The 21805-nt window shown below is 47.7% G+C and overlaps 1 protein-coding gene and 1 pseudogene across 1 annotated transcript in view; both read right to left on the bottom strand.

Annotated features, from left to right (window-relative positions):
• The window catches only part of XXYLT1 (xyloside xylosyltransferase 1), a 195702-nt gene that overhangs the window by 64744 nt on the left and 109153 nt on the right, over positions 1-21805 (bottom strand). Inside the window, exon 3 of the mRNA XM_007465848.1 lies at positions 12085-12217. Within this exon, the coding sequence (XP_007465910.1) occupies positions 12085-12217 (133 nt within the window). The remainder of the gene's footprint in view (positions 1-12084; positions 12218-21805) is intronic.
• On the bottom strand, positions 14256-15033 carry LOC103078036 (NADH dehydrogenase [ubiquinone] flavoprotein 2, mitochondrial pseudogene; annotated as a pseudogene).

Here is a 21805-nt window from a genome sequence, read left to right on the forward strand (position 1 = left end):
CACGAACCCGTGTCCCCTGCATCGGCAGGCGGAATCTCAACCACTGCGCCACCAGGGAAGCCCGTCCGGCCCAGTCTTTTTCCTTACATCCTTCCTTGCTCTGCCGCCTCGAGCTTAGAGTGATAACACATACTCGGGGTATGTGTTACCAAGGACAGACTTGGTTTGCCCTTGAGGTCCTGGGGTGATTATTAACAGCATCCCCTTTTCACTCGCAAAGTATTCTAGTTTAAACAATAAATTAATGGTGAAATTAAATGGTGAAATTAAATTAAATTAAATGGTCACCCCACCCATGCTGCACTTCCTCCAGGACTATTTCTCACAACGTTTATCTTTAATTACAACAGTCAGCCAGATCTAGAAAGTGGAGACTAATCCAGACTACATCCAGCTTCCTTCCCTCCTTCTCTCCTTTCCTTTAAATTTCACCCCCCATTTTGTTCCAAAAGGATTTATCTTAGCTAGCAAAGATGCCAGCAGGCATCCTATAGAGAGCCACAAGCTTACTACAGGTGTACCCAAGTTTGGCTCTAAGATTTCTGTTAGTCAACTGAAAGCAGAGGACATCTGAACAGTTGTACAGAAGGGGAAACCAATTCATTATCCAGGAGAAATAGGACTATTCGTGGCTCTAAGACCAGGAAGAAGAGTCTCCGGCTGGGCCGTCAAGGAGGCCACTCTGTGTGTATTGACAACATCCCAACATCCTCACTTCCATGCCTGTGCAGACAGCAAGGCCCGGGGGCTGCAGTCTCCGTGGGCCATCACTTCCCTGGCTTGTTCACGAGGCAGCACCGAACAGACAGCATGGTGGATGAGAAGCAGTGAATGTACAGCTGCCGCATGACTCCGGGCCTCTCTGCTCCTTCCCTCTTGCCTTGGGTTTCTCTCCTCCCCGTCTAGACCTTCAAGCTCCTCAAAGCACCTTCAGACACTGAGAGTAGTTCAAAGATGTTCACACACACATTAAAGTAGCTGTGCCCACTCTGATAAATGGTAAGTCTGGGGATCTTTTTATTTTCTTCCCAAATTACACTCCTGGACGAGAATTATGCTTGGCCTCGGCATTTTATGATTAGGTAAGTGTGAGGTCAATTAGAAAAATCATTTGATGGAATTTTAAATTACCAATAAAACTCAACTATTTCAAGTATAGGGAGAAAACATTTGAGAAAAAATGTGAGCACCCAAAAACTTTTGCCATCAGCCTCCAAGGACCAGCCAACGACCGACCAAAGCCTTCAGAAGGTCCAGGCCAACTGGAGGAGGCATTTGGTCAATTTTTTGCCTCAATGAACTTTCAGACCCAAAGTCTCAAACTGGCAGTTCTTGGACTGAATCTGGTGCACCATTTTGTTTTGTTTGGCCAGCAGACTGTTTGCTTAATTGCCACTATTTTAAAATCAGGAGCTTTTACATTAATAACACAGATTTCTGGCTTCTCTTAGGAAAAAAAAAAAATCAAAACACCTGGCAACACTGGGCTCATATTCATGCAAAATAAACAAGATAATCAAAAACACCAGTTAAGGGCTTCCCTGGTGGCGCAGTGGTTGAGAGTCCGCCTGCCGATGCAGGGGACATGGGTTCGTGCCCCAGTCCGGGAAGATCCCACATGCCGCGGAGCGGCTGGGCCCGTGAGCCATGGCGGTTGAGCCTGCGCGTCCGGAGCCTGTGCTCCGCAACGGGAGAGGCCCGCGTACCGCCAAAAAAAAAAAAAAACACCAGTTAAGAACCAGGGCATAGATGGGTTTTCAGTCAACGGCTCTCCTTCCTTCTGTGTCACAATCCATTTTTAAACCTTCAAAAACCTGTATTACTTCCTGGAGGCATTTACCTGAAACTAAACTGCTACAGGCTGGATCCTGAGTTCCTGAATCACAAATGATTCTTGTGCCTGTTACAAGATGTTATATTCACTGGATGATCCTCTTTTCTTTTGAGAGCCTAACCAGATGTTCTCTCATTTTACACTTTTTAAAACAAAAAGCCACTCAGTATCTGATCCTGAATGTGACATGGCACGTGGACTGGAGACTGGGGCTCCTCTGCTCTGGTCTGTGCAGGTGGCTGGTGGGCACCTATCCTCACAGATATTCCATTTACCCACACATCTCTCCTACATTCCAGCTGGCTGTTTCAGCCCCCTCTGCACCACCAAGGCCTCAAAGGCTCTCTCTACTCCTTTTATATAAAATGTATTGCTTGATCATCTATCTGATGCATTTTAACCTTTGTAGCAGCTGAAAGGATGTGAGGTGTCAGTGGAAAGGGGGCCTGAAGGACCAAGGTCACGCCGTATTCTTCCCAAACCCTGCTGACATCTTGGCAGGAAAGAGGAGGCAGAAGAAATGCGGATGCCTCTCCTCTACTCTAGTCATTCCTTCTAAACACACGATTCACCTTTATGCTTTTACCTTGCTTACACATCAACTTCCAGGCTGAGAGCTGAATACCAATGAACTACAGTTACATTATTAGGAACATGAAAATCTTGTTCGTTGCTGAGCCAAGTTTGAGCGCTAGAATTATACTGTCTTCTTTACAGTTCCAAGCTCATGATCCTTGGTTCCAACAAGATAAGATGGTCCTAGCAGTTAGGGAAAGGGTTGCCCTTGCTTATACTCTGTGTAGACACTGGGCTTCATGTTATTAAGGGAGACAGTGTTTCCTTACAGCACCAAGCGGTCAAGGAGAACCAGAGAAGCATCCAAATGCACTGGCATGCACTCCACGCTGCCTGGCAGTAATGAGGCCCCACGAGCATCTCCATGACCTCACATTTCTGAAAACCCATCAGGAGCAGCAAGCCTCATAATGAGTGCTCATCTACAGAGGCGGGGACAGGCAGATTATTATATAGGAAGCAATTCTGGTTCCTAAATATGCATCTCCTTTTACAAATAGCGATGGAAAAGTCTTGAAGATAAGCATGCCAGGGACGGCTAGGTGCCTGGATCAACGTGCTCCTACGGGCAGCTCCTTGATGTGGGGGTCAGTTCTGCCCCCTGAAAACGGAAGATCATGGGAACGCTCTACGATCAACAGCAAATGGCTTGTTTAAAGAAGTCCCTCAACGCAGGAGTTGGAGGTAAGGCGTTCAGTTCAAACTCAAGTCCAGTTTAAAAGCTTGATATTTCTGCAATATCAATTCTGCAGCTAACCTAGAGGCAGAGGCCTGGGGACTGAATACCCATTACACTTAATCACCTGCAGAAATGCAGTCATGTGGCTGAAATGTGTACCCAAGGTAGCCATGGAGCCATATTGAAATTCTCCTCACGTGGAGCCAGTCATGCCTAACTTAGCCCTTTTCACATACTGCTTGTCACAGAAAGTCCCTCTTGTACCTATGTCACTGTGATTCAAATCTGCTATTTTGCCTCTTTTCCCCAGGAAGATGCTTACAGATAAGTCTTTTTTGCTGCCTAGATTACAAATGAGGTTCTCTCAACAAGATGTTTATTTGGCAAAAGAAACAAGTTGTAATGCAAAAAAAGGATAGTCCTCCCGGGCCTGTCATCCTTTGCTGGGCCTCCGTTGGAGCACCTGCCCAGGCCCACCCCCCAGTGAAGCCATCCAGGGCGGCAGTCCCGCCAGCTAGGCTGCCAGCTCCCGGAGGACAGGGTCTAGTTTCTCTCTCCTGCTCAGCCAGGCTCACAGTAAAAGCCCACTGGGTGAGTCTTCTATTTGTGCACAGGGCCAGGTCCGTCCTAAGCACGCTTCCTGGAGGCTATACCCACACAGCAAATCCAAGCGCCCTTCCAAGAGACCTTTCAAAAGAAAGAAGCATCACACACACACACACACACACACACACACACACACACACACACACACACACACACACACCCCTTAGAATTCTGAAGGCAGAATATTAAACTGAGGGTGACGTTGGCCACACAGTGAAGTTCTCAGTCCCACGTATTTGTGGCTCATCCAAGGGAAACCTCTAAACAGCAGTACTGACTTGGTGTTTGCACCTTTGGCATTTGTGTCTTTACTGAATTTCATCTGCCCTATCTCCCTCACATTATAATCTCCTTGAAAGCAGGAACCATGTGTTCTACCTCGTAATTCCTCAAAGCACCTAATCTTACGGTTCACACGCGATGAACCCAATGAAAATTAAGAATAACAATGTTTCCTATGGATTGTCTTTAAAAAGAAAAATGTGAAAGCAATTTCTATAAAAACACCAGTGATGGACTATGGAGCCTTACTTAACAGCTGGCCAACACACTGTTGAGGAAGCATCCTCTGATTAAACAATGGTTCCTTCATGTGTTCAATCAACAGCTACTACGTGCCTGGCACTCAGTCTGCACACCCTAAAGTTAGCATGCAACCTGGCCTCACCCCATCCGCTCCTTCATTTCCTCACTCATTCTTCCAATGACATCTGTGTCAGTCAGGTACCATGCCATGGATCTTACTTATGGATTCAGTAGTGCCAGAGGACTCATAATGCACAGGATGACAGAAGAGCTGAAATGAGTAGTGTTTTCAGAGGAGGGAAGCCCCTCACATGGTCCCCACCAGGACCTCATCTCAGCCTGAGCACTCGGCCTTTGGGAGCTTCCCTGACTCCCATGGCCTTCAGATGACAGCAGATGTTCACAGCTTCCCTGGGGGGCACAGCCATCGGAGAGGAAATAATTACATTAACAGTAACACAATTCCACTCAGCTTTTCTGTATGCAGCTTTTTCCTTTTAAAATATATTTTCCCAGTGGGGTCATTAAAAAATAATAATCTTCTAATAGATATTTTTTATCTCCACCACAGGGCAGGTATTTCTCTCCCCTTTTGCTAGTGATTCCTGGAGGGGCTACACCACTGCCTGCAGGTTACACGGGCTCCACAAAAGCAGTCAGCCCTGTCTTCTAAATCCCAGGCTTCTTTATCAGTCACTAGTTTAAAAGCCGGCAAGCTTTTTTCTCTTTACTCAGATTTAACTCTAATAGAAACTGACAGGTTCAATCTTGGTTAATTTTTTTAAAAAACACGAGAACAAGAGGCAAGAAGTTGATCCTCAGGTGTCAGAAGAAAATCTACTACCTTTCACCTCCAAGCCCCATGCTTACTCATCCTGAAACGACGGCGGGGACAGGTTCTCTAAAAAGCAGAGCTTCATGCCTAGTGAGCAATGGACCTGAATTTATATTGGCCATAGAATCTTCCAGACACTACTGCTACATTAACATCCTGACATAAGACAATCTGGAGAGTGATGGAAGATGCTGCTTGGCTAGATGTTAGAGCCGTGTCGGTCTGTTTTCCTCCCTCACACAAACTGATTTCAGACCGAGAGACTTGAAGACAAAATGACACCATGAGTTCACACAACCTCTCCAAACCCAGAAACAAGCACATAGAATTGTTTTCTTTTTAAATAATGGATTTTAAATGACATTTACTGATGAAATGGTATGCTGTCTGGGTTTGCTTCAAAATAATGGGGGTGGCTGGGGAGGAGGGAGGAGGAAAAGTAGATGGGGGTAAAGGTGAAACAAGGCTGGCTCAGAGTTGATAATTACTGAAGCTCCATGAATATTATAATACTGAAGCACCCAGAATACTAGACTCTAGACAGAATACATGATTCTGTCTACCTCTGTCTATGTTGGAAGTTTTCCAAAATAAAACGTAAAAAAAAAAAAAAATTATATTGGGAGACTAGCAATGTTTAATAAAGGAATACTGAGTTAGGTATAAGGATGGCCAAGATACACTGTTTAGCAAATTAAAAAAAGATGCACAAGGGTATATAAAGTATGAGTCCACTTATACACACCAGCATACACACACACAACTGATAAATCTGTAGAAAATTTCTGGAAAAATAATAATCCTCGTATACTGTTTGAATTTTTAATGAAAATGTATTACTCTTATATAATAATTTTTTAAATTCAAGGAATGTGGCACGGGAAGGGAAATAATAGGGGTGAAAAATGAGATGAACATCTCCATGAACCAGAAACCACTAGAGCCGAGGGCTGGAGTCCAGAAGCAGGTAGTGACCGGAAGGTCACGCTCTGGAGGGCACTGAAATACCGCAGGCCCCCAGCCAGGCTCACGGTGTGAAACAGGGGACCGGTGCCTGCCTCAGGCACAGTCTGTCCTCCTCACGTCCACCGCTCCCCCTTTTCCTTCCTCCTCTGCTGCGATCTTCTGTATGCATAGCTTCCACCTCTTTGAGCTCCTGGTTTCTGACAGAGGCATGTTAAAATGTGACTCCATCATTGTGGACTCATTGTTTTCTCCTTGTAATACTGTCAGTTTCTGTTCTGACCTTATATTGCTTAGGGTATATAGTAAAAGTATAAAGCCTGCATAGAAGCTAAATTGCTGATGGTGCTTTCCTCAGGGGAGGGAGGGAAGAAGGGGAACAGAGCGACAACACCCTATAGCTGCAAGGAGTGCAGGAAAGACAGTCTCCAGCCTTTCTGTCTTCCAAAAAGGGAGGCAGGCTTCTATGGCAGGACATTCCTCAAACATGGGAAGGGGGTTCAGATGCTGAGAAGCCAAAGTATCAGCACTAATTATGCTAAATTATCAGTTGCTCCAGTTTCACATACCATGAGGAAACCGAACCTCAGAGGTTAAGTGACTTCCCTAAGGTCACAGAACCAAGTGGCTGAGTGGGACTGGATAAAATTGCTGCCACCAGTAGGAAGTGCTACTCTGTGCCAGGCACACTGTTTAATTTAGCCTCCAGTCAACTCCACCATATATAGTACTGTACAGTGCTATAATCTCCAGGTCTCAGCTGAAGAAACTGAAGCTCAGAGAGATCAAGAAACTTCCCCAAGGTCACACAGCCTTGAGTGGCAGAGGTGGTATCAGTCCACTTCCTCCCCTCCTACTTCTGTGCTAGTCCTCACCTCCTTCCCAATGTCCCGGAGAGCCCTTCTCCAGTCCCAGGAGTGGGATAAAGCAGCCTGCAAATAAGCTGGACATTTTCATTCCAAGCATCTGGAAAGAGGTTAGGCTGGCACAAATGCTATCAATAAAAACCACATGACCTAAAAAGGTAAAAGAGTGTACACTATTCAAATATTTACCACAAAAGCAAATTCCTGCCTGGTGGGGTTATCAGCAGCTGACAGGATTAGCCTGCTGCTTCCACCTCATGGTGGGTTTGGGCTCAAACCAGCACACAGCCAGCCTGTGGAGCCAAGAGAGAATGAACCGGAAGCCCACGGCCCCCACCAACAAAGCTGCCATTCAGCAGCTCCTCAGGCTGCAGCTTCAAGACAGAGTGACCATGACCAATGGCTGTGACCCCAGCTCCTCAAAACACAGACAGACACACACACACATTCACACACTCACTCATTCCAGGCTCAGCAGGAGCCGTGAGACCTGGCTAAGCCACTGCCAGGCTTCCTAGCCCCAGGGGCCTCCCCTGACTGACCCAGGCCACAGTCTGGGCCCTGGCTCCTGCAGGGGGTGGGTGGTGGACCTCAGGCCTGGTGCCTTACGAAGAATCTGAGGGCTGCCTCCCAGCCTCCCACCCTCCCTCCTTCCCAGCCTCCCTCCCTCCCTCCCTCCCTCCCAGCCCAGTCCTCAAGTATGGATGGAGCACCTGTGCACTGAAGAAAATCACTGGCAAAGCCAGAGAAGTTCAGCGCACATGGACTATATGTTCCTCCTGTGACCCCTGCCTCATTCTGACCTCCCAGCCTCCCTCCCTCCCTCCCTCCCAGCCTCCCTCCTTCCCAGCCTCCCACCCTCCCAGCCTCCCAGCCTCCCTCCCTCACACCCTCCCAGCCTCCCACCCTCTCACCCTCTCACCCGTTTCCCTCATAAGCTACAGTTCCATACCCTTTGTTCCTGCTCACTCAAGGATCTTATAAAAAAACCAGATCACTGTCCTCTGCTAAAAAGGGAGGGTTTAACACTTTGGCAGGGGTAGAACTGCCAGATTTAGCAAAGCAAGAAGGGAAGAAAGGGAAGGGAGAGAGGGAGAGAAGGGAGGAAGGGAACCCAACAGGATACCCAGTTAAATTTAAATTTCAGATAAACAACAAATACTTGTGTAAGTATATCCCTATACAATATTTGGGATATACTTACATAAAACAAGTATTCGTTGTTTATCTGAAATTTGATTTAACTGGGTATCCTGCATTTTAACTGGCAATCCTATATGGTTGGGAGTGGGGTAGAACAGGAGGTACACAGAAAAACACATCAGCTAGAAAGGAAAACACAAATGCAGTTGTGATGATTAAGGAGGGAGGGAGACAACGCCTTTACTGAGAGTCTCTTTTACACCAGAAACTTGCATGTGCATTATTTCATTTGAGTGTTCCAGTAATTCTGGGTATTAGACATATTTATCCCCACTTACAGATGAAAACACAGAAGTTCAGAGAATCAACTGACTTGCAAAGTGTCACATGGGTAATTCGTGAAGGCAGGACTATAATCCACGGCTTCTGAGTATAATCTGAGCGCTATTTCTTCTATATATGGCTGCTTTGCCTGCTGATACACCCTTATAATTTTTATAGGTTGTACACAAAGCAGATCCAACAGTTTTACTTTTCCAATACATTCATAAGGAAGTAAATTCTAAACGGCATCCTGGACTAACACATATTTGCAAAATACAGTCATCTATTTACAGAGATCATTCTATTTACAGAGAAAGCACTAGACCCTTCTCTCCTTTGGGCCACTAATCCCAACTAACCACATTGCCCAGCTAACCATAGTTCCCTGACAAAGAGGCAGAGAAAGAGTCAAGACAGGAAGGACAATGTTCCACCCAAGATGACCACTGCTCCCCGATTTTCAGATGAGGAAGGTCATGAGATATTTGACTCAACAAAATCTTACAGGGACCCAAGAGCAAAAGGCTCCTCTATCCCTATGCTAGCATCCCACGAGCCATCATTTTCCCGAAAACACAGTCGATCTGGTGTTATGTTCTGGGGGGGAAATTGTTTCTTAAAAAGCTATCTGTCAAAAGGACAGTGGGAAATACTTTCTCCTCCAGCCCCCCAAGCCTCTAACAACTGTGGCACACAATCGAAGGGAAAGAGCCATAAAAATGACTTAATATGTGCCTTTTTTGAAGTACAGTAACTGTCGGACAAGTGACTATAAAAAGAACACAGCTGAGAAGGTCTAGATTTATTTCTGCTTAGTGAATTTCCAGATCAGAACGAGCTCTGTTCATCAGTTGTTTTGCTTTTGTGCTGTTTGGTTTCTAAATTTTCCTTTCTTTTCACAGATGCTAGCAGCTTCTGTTTATGATAAAATCTTGCCCATCTCACAGTCCACACTTAGGGAGACCACGTGGCAGTCAGGCCCCACTGCCAGTCCCTGGGGGAGGGCAGTGCCCTCAGAGGTGGGCAGACAGCCGCGGGGATTCCCCACCAGCTACGATGGCCGAGTCCATGGAGATGGGGCTGAGCCTGTTCACAAGGGCTCCGCTCTGCCTACCCTTGCTCAGGCCCCGTTCACTCCCCTGCCTTCATCCCCCCTCTTGCTTCTCCCACCCCTCCCTACAAACACACACAGGCACAGACTCCAAGGCGGCAGACAACTAACACTTGATCTTTTGGGCCACTGGAGCCTCCAGTTTTCTTGTGGAAGATGGCAAAAAACCACACTCTGTTTCCGCCCCAGCCAGCACCAAACATTCTCAGCCTGAAACAAATACCCAAAGGCAATTATCCAGAACCCCGCGGCGCAGATTAGCTCAGGGCAGCCATTTGCAGACTTAATTATCAGAGGTGTTTAGAAACATTTCAGCTGGAGGGGGGTGGAAGCGGGGGAAGAGAACATGGACGGACTTTTAATTTCTGTTGATTCTGAGGGCGCAAGCCCTACAAACAAGGCATTTTTTGGACTCCACCAGCTGCCCTGACGCAAGGGTCTCTTCTGTCTCATCATAGAGAATGGTAATTAAAGATTCTGAAGGTGAGAAAAACTCAACTTCATTTGGGATCTAAAATCTTTCCAAGATTTCTTTTGAAAAGGCCAATTAAATTGATTTAAGTTTCACTGTTTTTAAAATCCTCAAGGTACAGAAAACATAAATTCTGGCCAACACCATTTAAATTAAGTGTGATCAGCTTTCCATATATATTACATGAGAAGATTCCAAACCGAGGCTTGGAGGCCTCAGGGCTCTAACTGCACTTAATAGTAAGCCCGGTTTAAGGATCCCTGGGGCACTGGCCCTACGGAGCAGTGAGGATCCCACCAGCTGACAAGCAACCTCAGGTCAAGGAAAGATGATGCGGAAACGGTGAGGGTTGGAAGGGCTGGGATCACAAATGCCAGGGCTGAAAGAGGGAGGTCTCGGAGCCCACCTGCTCCCATTCCCAGACGGAGGAGCCCAAGCGTGGTGGCTGAGCAGGCACCAGCACATAGGATATCAGACTCTCAGTGTTTCTTCCATCTCCTCCCAGGATCTTCGTTCCCTGACCAGGGATCTAACCCGTGTCCCCTCGCAGTGGAAGCGTGGAGTCTTAACCACTGGACTGCCAAGGAAGTTCCTCCTCTCTCTGTTAAATCAAGACCCCCGGACATAAGATACACCTTGTATGAAGGTGAGGGAATGAGGCAGGGAGGCTGCTATGAGTACCAGGGCAGATGTTTGCCCAAACCTCCCCCTTCCCCACACGCAGCAGAGTAAAGGGCTCCACTTCGTCACTCTGGGGCAAGCTGCAAGAGGATTATGTAAAGAAGAACAGCCCACCAGGCCCAGGAGTTATCGACTCACTCGGAGGCCTTGCAGGAATTTCCTGTTGTGTGATCTGGGTCTTGCAAATAACTACAACCAAGCTGAGGCTGTCATTCTCCTCTGTCTTAGAGGAAATGCGTGTCCTTGAGTCACCAGTTGCCGGTGCCCTGCAGCTCTCCAAAGACTGGGCCTAGCTCTGAGAATGCCCACAGGGAGCCAGCAGGAGGGTGTGCACTGAGAAAGAAGGGTGGGCCAGCCTAGGGGGCAGTGAAATCCCAGCTCCAGGCTCTGGATGAGCTATGGCTCTGGCCAGAGGAGGAAGAGTCAGCAACATGGAGCTCTCTGTATCTAGAGCCGTGGGCCTAGTTTTTAACAAAAACATACATGTGTTTCTGCTTTTCCTTTCCTTTATAAATTTTTTTAAATTGTAAGACGTACATCACGTACAAAGGAATACATGCAAACACAGGCACACTCCCTCGAGTGCAGCACAAAAGCAATGCAGCCCTCCAGCGGCAATCCCCACCCGTGTCTGCGTCCCCACCACTCCTCCGCTCCCTCCAGAGGCAACGGTCATGCTGGCTTTGGGAACCGTCATTTCCTTGGTTTTCCTTATGATGTTCACCACTTGCGTATATATCCCTAAAGATTACATTTCCATTTTGCCTATCAATGCACATGGCTAGCTCCCCGTCTGCTCGTTTTATCTTTATATAATACTCAGTTAGATGAATATATTATAGTTATCCATTCTGCTGTCTATGAGCATTTAGGTTGTTTTCAGTTTGGGCTACTACAAATAATGCCGCGACGAACACTCTTGAATGTGTCTCCTGGTCCTCAGGTGCTGGAGTTTCTTTATGCTGCACACCTGACAGGGAAACACTGCAGCACGAGAATGCGCGTTTCACTAGCAGATGCCAATCTGTGTTCCAAAATTATGCCGCCTCTCCCTCCCTGAAAGACACTGATAAACCCACTCCACTTATACAGAGGAGGGGTCACGGTGACTCGAGGCCAAGAAAACCTAGTTCATCACCAGACTGTCAAGTTAAAGCTGTATCTTGATACCTCCTCTGTAAGACAAAGCCCAAGATTTTAAAATTCTGAGCTGAGCCAGAACCAACAATCCAAATGGCTGGGTTTTCCACAAGAAAAAATGTCACAAACTCCGACAAATGAATGAAGTAACATCCATGGACTCGGTGCAGACCCACCTGCCCATACTACTAAATATAAGCAATAAGTACAAACGTGTCCCTGAGATATTCAGCACAGAAAGACTGCAGACGGATCAATCCCAGTCTGCCGAGAGTGGAGGGGCAGTGAGGAGGGGTCCTGGAGGCCCCCCACCAGCTGCTGCCACATACCTGTACACTGGCTGCATCTCTCTTGCGATGCCAATGACGGCGCCAGGCAGGAAGTTATCGAACTCCTCAAACAATTCCCGGATGTTGGTCTTGTACTTTAGGTCTAGGTCCAGCTGAATTATCCGCAGGATCTCTGGAGGAAAGAACAGTACAATAATGAGACAGACACACATCCTGGGAGGCTCAGCCACTGACAGAAAATGAAGTGGAAGGTGCAAAAAAGGGTACTGGATTATTCTTGCTGTCACTGAATAATGCAAAGACACTGATGGAAACAGAGGCCCTTCATCTACCAGCAAGCCCCCACTCACTAGAAGCCTTCATAAAAAACAGTGGCCCTGCAGATTTCCTTCCAATTGCAGACATACAGTTTCTGTAAAACTAGGCAACCAGACCCTCCAGTTTAGGCCACTGTCCTGGTGTAACTGTCAACAGAGCACCATTTCATTCTCAAAAGTATCTGATTTAGATGATACAGTACATGGACACCCTACTGAAAACTCAAAGCATACAGGTGTTTCCCTTTGGGGTACAGGTAGTAAGGGACCCACAGAAGTCATTATTGCTTCAGGTTCTTATTCCTATATATTTCTGCAAACCTAGGTATGTGTGGAGTTAGGATGCTGACCCAGAGAGAAACAGCTAAAAGACCTCAGATACTGTTTTTTGGGTTTTTTTTTTTTTTTAACATCTTTACTGGAGTATAATTGCTTTACAGTGTTGTATTAGTTTTCAGCTTTATAACAAAGTGAATCAGCTGTATGTATACATATATCCCCATATCCCCTCCCCTCTTGCGTCTCCCTTCCCCCCTCCCTATCCCACCCCTCTAGGTGGTCACAAAGCACGGAGCTGATCCCCCTGCGCTATGTGGCTGCTTCCCACTAGCTAGCTATTTTACATTTGGTAGCGTATATATGTCAATGCCACTCTCTTACTTCGTCCCAGCTTACCCTTTCCCCTCCCCATGTCTTCAAGTCCATTCTCTACGTCTGTGTCTTTATTCCTGTCCTGCCCCTAGGATCATAAGAACCTTTTTTTTTTTTTTAGATTCCATATACATGTGTTAGCATACAGTATTTGTTTTTCTCTTTCTGACTTACTTCACTCTGTATGACAGACTCTAGATCCATCCACCTCAGTACAAATTACTCAATTTCATTTCTCAAAAACTAGTTTTTAAAGACAGTCTTAAAAATAATCATATTTATAAGCATCACCAAGTTACTAGTCTGTCCTAAGATCAAGGCCAAGCAGTGACTTTGAGAAATCCTGAAACAAGTGGATTAGTTTAGATCTATCCCTGAATTAAAGCTGGCTATTAATTTTTTATTCCAGCTTGCAAAACTCATATCTAGTTTCTTGAACTGGATATTGTACACAAAGGGTTTTATTCTTTCTTCTAAGTTGTAATATGCATTCAGCTGAGGAGTACCCATACCCACTGAACTTTCCAACTCAAGTTACACTTCCAGCTTCCTCCCCCAATTAGTTTTCGTATACTTGCAGGGTCAGGTTTTGTTTTGTACCTTCCTTCTTTAAAAATGATAAATAGTACTTCTAGAGGCAACTACCCTATCCTCATTACACCTACAGTCTGCTTGATATGTCACTTACCAGTTGAAATTACAGTAACAATTGTGTGCTGTAAATATAAAAATGTTTAAAGAGAATACTGACAAATAAGGTTTATAGAAATATCATATTAACTTAAGACTTGGCTATGGCTAAAGATGGGAGAGCAAAATGTATTTGAAATTTGACAGAATTTTTACTTCACAATAACCTAATATTACTGGTAAAAGTGAAGGGGCGGGCTTCCCTGGTGGTGCCGTGGTTGAGAGTCCACCTGCCGATGCAGGGGATACAGGTTCACGCCCCGGTCCGGGAAGATCCCACATGCCGCGGAGCAGCTAGGCCCGTGAGCCATGGCCGCTGAGCCTGAGCGTAACTGTTAACTAGCTTTTGGAATAATGTGTTCATAGTTAGCCAAAGACAGCAGACAGCTAAAATGGTGCTCTGAAGTTCTGACATGGCACTTAACAGCTGCAAGTTGCTAGGTTACAAGCAATGTGTACACAGATGGAAATGAACAAATAATATAAAAAGTCTATGTAGATAGGAGACTCATATTTTATTTCTCCAGTGACATATTTACAGTTGAATATAAATTAAAGGCCTGCTTGCACACCAAAGCCAGGTCCTTTAGGTGGTTCAGTCAAAGAGGTAAGACCTCCGGCTGGCTCACATGAGAAGCGTCCACTCCTTGGCCCAGGTTTTGGGATTCTGCCAGCCTTAAGTTCATCAATAATTTTTTCAATATCCTTAGGTGTCAGATCCTCAAAGTAGTTGTCATTTATTTGAACCATTGGTGTGTTTACACAGGCCCCTGAACATTCCACTTCTATAAGAGTGAAAAGTTTGTCTGCTGTAGTCTCTCCAACCTTTACAGCAAGCTTTTTCTGAATGACCTCCAGTATGCTGTCGGAGTTACGAGGCACGCAAGGGAAGCACACAAGGCGTAGTAGTGCAGACTTGAACATGCTTTCCAACTGGCTTTCGGTTATACGTTGCGTAAAAAGTTGCTATTTCATATACTCTCATTGGAGGTACTTGTAAAACTTCTGCAACTTTGTTCATGGCAGAGATGGGCAGCCATCCATTCTGTCTTTGGGCTGAATCCAGGACTGGAAGCACAGCTGCTGCTTTATGCCCTTCTGGGTAGTTTTTTACAATTGCCTCTATCCTCTTATAGTTTTCCGGTGTGAAATCAAATGGAGCATCTGGGTTATTCTCAGGAGTATCTCTCTGCACAAATAAGAGCTCCAGAGAGCTGGAGCTCTCTCCAGCTCCATTCTGCACAGCTGTCTTATGCAAATTCCTTATATGTCTTCCCCACTGGGCAGCGAAGCCAGCCGCGCGGGCCCAGAGCACTGCGGAGAGGAACATGGCAGGCCGAACTGCGGGCCTTCGGGCCGCGCCAGGCCTACTGTTATGTTTTTAATCCACTGTCTGAAAGACTAACTGAGCTATAATTAGACAGACTGACTCTCACAATCACCTGGCTCTTAAGAGCTGTTTTGCTTCCGTTGCCCCCAGATGACTCAGGGGCGAGAAGGGAGGAGAGAGGCGCTGAGATCGTTCTCCATCCTTCATCCAACAGGACTGTCTGAGCTCCTGGGCCAGTGGTGCCAGCAGGGGACCAGACACCAAGCTGACTGGGCCCTGCCCTCAGGCAGGGACACTCAGGTGACTGAAAGCAGTAAGGGGGGACCTAGTGCTGACGTGACGTGGAAGAGGGGCCACTCGGGGTTAAGTGATGAAGGAGAAAGAGTAGTACTAAGAGAAGGCCTGGCCTGGGAATCAGACCACAAGGGAGCAGATTCCAGTTCTGCTGCTGATTAATTCTGTGACCCTGGGGAAATTATTTCACTTCTCTAAACCTTAGTTTTTTCACTTGTTAGTGCAGATGATACAGTGTGCCTCGTGAGGCTGTGATGCCGAGAAGGTGAGATAACAGGTTGGAAACACCATCCAGGCTGTAGGCACCACAGGAACCCAGGGTCTGGAGAGTAGGGAACTCACTAGAGCCTGAGGCAGTTGAGGAAGACTGAACGGAAGGAGGGGACTTGGGCAGGCGAGGAGCAGTGAGGTAACAGCACCACCTACCCAGAATGCCGGGTTCCCCCCCTCAACTCTCCACCACCCTTTCACGGCGGCCCAGCTGCAGAGCACGGCACTGTCAGGACCCACTGCCCATGGAGGCCCCCTGAAGACAGGGACCCAACCTTCGGCATCTTGGCCTCCGTCCACTCATAGTGCGGGGCTTGGCATTCAGTAAATGCTCAGGAACGTTTGTGGAATTCAACAGTCATTCTCTAGATTAGTTTATGAAGAAATCACAGCTCATGATTCAAGAAAACGGTTTCATTTGTCTCTGCTCTACTTTCCTTTGTGATGCAGAAACAAATCAGTAACTGATATCCCATACGAGTTTCCTAAAAGAAAAAGTAAGTGCCAGTAGGTGAGAATCCAGCTGCCCAGGCCAGAGGGGAGCAGGCTGCTTCTTGGGGCCCTGTGGGAAGGGGGTAGATGAGAATGGGCCCCAGGCCAGTTTGGACCCGGCGGCCTGCCTGCCTTCACAATGCCCACCCCACACGTAAATGTGAGCAAAACTGCCACTTTCCCTCCTGCACTAAAGACAGTAATCACAACTACCTAGAAACTAGGAAGGGTGATGACCCAGGAGCCTGGAGGTCAGCAAGCCCATGTGGTGACGTGGCTGCCTCCTAGAAGCTGCCCTAAACCGGGAAGGAGAAGAGAAACAGGCCACAAGGTGGAGTCTCGGGGCACCTGCTGCTCTCAGAGGCGGCCCTGGAGAACAGAGGTAAGGAACCTGACGGTGACCTTAGGGAAGGACACTGTGTCCCAGGAGAGAATGTCCAGGCATGAGTTGCAGCCATCAAGAAGTCATGATGGGGAGGCCCCACCGCACACACCCCTCCAGCCATTTCTCTCCTTTCTTTCAGTCCATCTCCTGCGTCCCGAGCTCCCAAATCCAGGGTTTCAGGCAGCTCTTACACAAGGTAGAGCAGAGCCCTCATGAGACAGGGACAGGATGGCACCATCATCCCGAACAGAGAAATCACATCATCACCAGGGGTGGGGATGGTGAGAGGACAAAAGGGTGTTTGACCTGGAGATGGGAGGCCTCAAGAAAGTATGGTGGTAGTTCTGTGGCACCGTCAGGGCTGTGAAAGAAAGGGAACTCTCATCCTCACGGCCCTGGGAGTACTTCCAATAATATCAGCGAACGCCACATAAGAAGCACCCTTTCTCTGAGTGGTTTATAAATGTCTGGTATTATTATACAGGCAACAGTTTTACTTCTCATAACCACCCGACATGTTAAGTGGAGTTATTCCCATGTTTAAATGAAGAACCAGAGGCTTAGAAAGGTTAAAAACAATAGCCCAAGGTCCCACAACCAGCAAGTCTCGGAGCTGGGATCTGAACCCAGGTCTGCTTGACTTGAAAGCCCAGCATGCTCTTCCCAGTAGACCCTGATTCTGCTTGTGACGGGAGAGGAGCTCCTGGGAGGTAAGTTTTAGCTCCACTGCTACCCACACAGGAGGCCTGGGAGCGTGGACAAGTGCCAAAGACCTTGATAGACAAAAAGCAGAGCGACAGCCTGGCCAAATGAGAATTATGAGGAAGCCCTCTATATAAAAGCGGTAATTTCACTATAATTAGAGAAATTCCTGATCGAGGGGCCATTCGGTCTGTCAATCAGTCATTCTTCCTTGAAAGCTTACCATGTGCTATGTGTACTCTCTGGTCTTTCAAGATCATCTAAATCCTACTTAATCTGCCTGAAGCAACCCGCATACCTCCTTCCCTGGCCTGCCTGGACAGGACCTGGGCAGAGGGCCGAGCTCAAGGACATCAGATTCTCTTGAGGACAGCCAGTTAATGCATTTGGGCAGAGCCTGGCCTTGTCTTAATATGCCCCGCAGTAAATCTGAGCACTTCCCCAGACCTTTAGGGACCTGCTGGGAGTGAACTTAAGGAAGGTGACATGCAGCCCTAAGACACAGGAATTTGAGATGCTTTAATATTTTTTATAACTCCTCCTTGGTAAAGCACCTTTCAGGAAGGATTTGCTTAAGCTTGGGAAGACTTCTTTCGAGAGAGCCTTCGCCACACAAGGTTAACCGATTAGGAAGGAAAGAGGCAGCAGCTCCAGCATGAAGTGACCCCTTCACACCAATGTGAAAGGACTGACCCAGCTGTCAACTTTCAGGCTGAGGCAGGAGGACACTCCCTTCTATTCAGGGAGGCTGACAGCTCCCAGCACAGCCTGCACTAACATGCAGGCATCTGTCCAGACAGTTATCCTTTTATGTAATTGTGAAATAAGATGCCAAGTTGTAAATGTCGCTGCTGAAAAGAGGAAGATGCTTACCAGGAAGGCTGGAATTCATTAGGGTGAGATTTTTTAAAGGGCCCTGTTCCTCTGGTCCTTGATATAGTCATTTCTGTGGGAACTACATCCGGCGCGTTTTATACATAATGCTGGAAGACTGTTTTGAGGGTGAAACAAGGTTGATATGTGTAAGTCGCAGCCACAGTGTTGGCCCAGAGAAGATGCTGGTTGGAGGACAGCTATAATGATAGCAGTAAGACCACTGAAATGTAAGGAATAAATGAATGAGATAACTGCTCCCAAAGCAAAGAGGAGATGAAATCTATAAATCACTGGGGAGAATGTTTGAGCAAAAGGAGGAGTAGTCGTCTACAAAACGCAGAAAAATGTCTCGCATCTCAGGCTGGTTGAATGTCCGCCATGTCAGAATCCCATGAGAAGAAAGCAGAAAAGGTAGTGGACAGAATAATCTAGGATAATGCATTTGAAAAGGGAACCTGATAAAAACTGAGGCCAATATACCCATTTACAGATGGGGAAACCAAGGACCAAAGAAGCAGAAGGACTTGCCAGGGATTACACAGTCCAGCTAAGTGGCCAAGCTGATCCCAGAACTCAGGTCTTCTGACTCCCTAGCCAATGGTCTCATGTTAACTAGCACCCCTGCCACCACCCACTCCCAGCATGGACCATGAACCCCTAGGGAGCAGAAGATATTGTGTAATGGCCCAAAGGGTTGTGCACAAGACTTGCCAGGCACCCAACACAACTAGCTCATGGAGGATCCGCAAATTACCCATGAAAATGTAAACCAAAGAAAAGAAAGACTTCCATGACCCACACAGTTTGTAGTCGACTTTTGGAAATGGGAAAATGGCTCTCCATATTCTCACATTAACCTCAGGCAGAGATGTTAAAAAAACAAACAAATCTTTACATTCCTCTAAGAACACACCCTGAGCGGTGCTAAATTCAAAGGGAGGCAGGAACCTGACTTAGCATCTCAGAGCCACCCATGGAGACTCAGGCTCAGCGCCCCATGCGAGAGCCACAGCAACCAGCAGTCAAGCAATGTCCTCCCCGTGCCCACCATCCTCGGTTCTAGGCAGACCTGTGCATTCCCGGGAATGTGTCTGCTGCTACATTCAATCAGTTGGGTGAGGGGCATTCCGACCAGCCCCATAGACTTAAAATCTTCTCACAGACGTGTTTAAATCACAAAAGCAAGAACTGAAGAGTATCAGTGTGTGCCTAGGTCACGTTCTCAGGTAGAAGGAAGCTTGGCTCACGCGTTAGGAAGAGACCTGTGTGTGCACCTGGTATTTGAGGAACACACTTGTGGCTGGTCAACCTCCTCAGGTGAGTTCAACTCCCTGATGCTGGTTGCCCAGGCCTCTTGGTAAATGACGGAACCTGGAAGAGCTTCCGGCATTCCCACCTCATGGCTCAGCAGCTGGAGCTTTAAACGCTGGTTTCCACGGAGGACAATAGTTTGGCAAGAGCTCAGAAAAGCTGACCTGGGCTATTTCAGGAAATGGAAGAATTGCTGCCTACAAGGTACAGAAGGTGGTTCAGGGGTCACACAGGACTGGTGAATGTGTGATGACAAGATGGGATCCACCGAAGTATGTCAACTCAAACTGGGAAAAGATGCTCAGGACCTAGGTGGGCTTTCTGGTCTAAGACATACTTCCTCTTGAGCTTCAGCTCCAGGGGATAAAGTAAAAAATGTGGTGCCGTCTTCACAAGAGGAGGGCGGCTCGCCTCGTCCTCTCATGCTCCAGTTTCAGGCTAACAACATGGTGCCACTCGGTTCTAACAAGTTGGAAAAGGAAAGACAAGATCCCAAGTGCTGGCTCAAAATGCGCTTTCAAGACCTTCAAATCCCCATTACCATCACCACCGCCCTGACCCTGGATGGCACTGAGGAGGTTCCAACTGCCCGGGTGATTGTTCTTGGGGTTCAGAAAGCCCACGCCCGCTGCTGTGTCTGAGGCCCTGAGCACCAGCCTGGCTGGGCTGTAGGGCTGATGCCTCTGCACACGTGCACTGCAGAAGGCAATGTCCACGGCCTTAAGACCAGCTGGGAGGTTCCCAAGTCAACATTCCCCGATGGAAACAGGCTTGAGACAGCTCATCATCAGCCTCCAATTAAACCAGCCACAAGGCATGTCATCTGACCATGGATGGAATTACAACCCAGAGTGGGTAATTAAGGATACCCCCAAACAAACAAAAGGATTTTAAAAAACCTCCTTTCCTCTCCCCTCCCTTCTCCTATCCCCAGAAACAACAGACACATCTTAACACACACAAAACAACACAAAACATAATAGGTCAGGAAATGATGAGAAGGTAAGACTCACTTAGGTGAGCACTGAGCCCCCCATCCTGGGCAGCAGACGGGCCCTCTCCAGGGGCAGATGAACCGTGCAAGCACCTTCCCTCCCTTTGTGTTTTGAAAGAGCATCAGAGCTTCCCAGAGATAAATATTTATAAAACATTAGAGGGCCCTCACCTCCGAACATCAGCCCAAGCTTTCCACTAACCCGGAGGGGGCTTGGGGAGGAAGGGAAATTAGGACAACTCCAAGCAATGAGGGGCATCATGAGGCTGAGGACCTGGAAGCAGCCGCTTAGAAAGGGAGTTCACTTTCTCACTGTCTGCTTGGCAAGATTGCAGCAATTTGCCACCTGCTTTATCATCAGCTGGAGCTTGTTAATTGCTGCTCAGCAGCACCTCTGGCCTGTAGGACCCAAAGGGCGCCTGAAACGGGTGGAGACTTCCTCTAAGGGTAAGAGGCTCCTGACCGGGGAGGAGACAGTCCCGACGTGCCACACCAGCCACACCAGCCCAGCCTTTCCTGCTAGAGGGTTTCAGGCTGGGTGTGATGGAGGGCCCGCCATTCCACTGCACAGACCCAAGCTGTGTCCCCGAGGGGGTCTGAGGGTGGAATGCGCCGGGGCGGTTCTCTCATCCAACAGGGAACTTGGGTCGCCTCCCAGCTGGGCTTCTCCATTCCCTTCCCCGTGCAAGGCCCAGCTGTAGGACAGCTGGCTAACTGTGGGAATAGCTGGCACGAAGGAACACAGTGGAACATGCCAAGCGTCCAAGGGGCTCCTCCAGCCTGCTCAGCTAAACGCTCCTTCCCTCGGAGCAGGGAGAGTGTGTCTGTGCCAGGTCCATTGCTGGGGCTTTACAACTACTGACCCAGTGCACGAACCTCCACTCTGCTCTGCTGGGTGGGTATCAGGACCCCCCATCTTCAAATGAGGAAGTTGAGGCTCAGAGAGTTTTGGCGACTCACCTAGGACAACCTGGCAAGGAAGCGTCAGAGTTGAGAGCAAGCACAGATTTGCCTCATACCGGTTTCTGAGAAAACCCTTCAGACATCTCTGAAGTCCCTTTTCAAATTCCATTATCTTTAAAAACAAGAAATGCTGCCACATCAAGAGCAAAAATACCAGACGGATGCAGAGCATCTCAGGCAGAGACTGGGTTTCCCATGGGCAGAGCTGGGGTTTCCCACAGCCACTTCCCTCAAGGCCCCCACCCTCAAGGAACTTGAAGACTATTGGGGTACCCTTTCATTGAGCAAGGGCCAATGGAGAAGTTTCAGGAAAAAGAGGTTTCATGCCACAAAATTAAGTCGAAAGGAAGTTCTGAAGCCCCACACTTGCTCCGAGACCCCGCGCTTCCCTGCCTTGCAGGTCCCTGGATGGCCAGGATACAGCAGTGCTCGGGTCTGCAGGCTCAGCGCAGCCAGGAAGTCCCCCAGGCTAATCTATGCTTTCC

This window comes from Lipotes vexillifer, unplaced genomic scaffold (assembly GCF_000442215.2).
Source record: "Lipotes vexillifer unplaced genomic scaffold, Lipotes_vexillifer_v1.1 scaffold853, whole genome shotgun sequence".
NCBI lineage: Eukaryota > Metazoa > Chordata > Mammalia > Artiodactyla > Lipotidae > Lipotes > Lipotes vexillifer.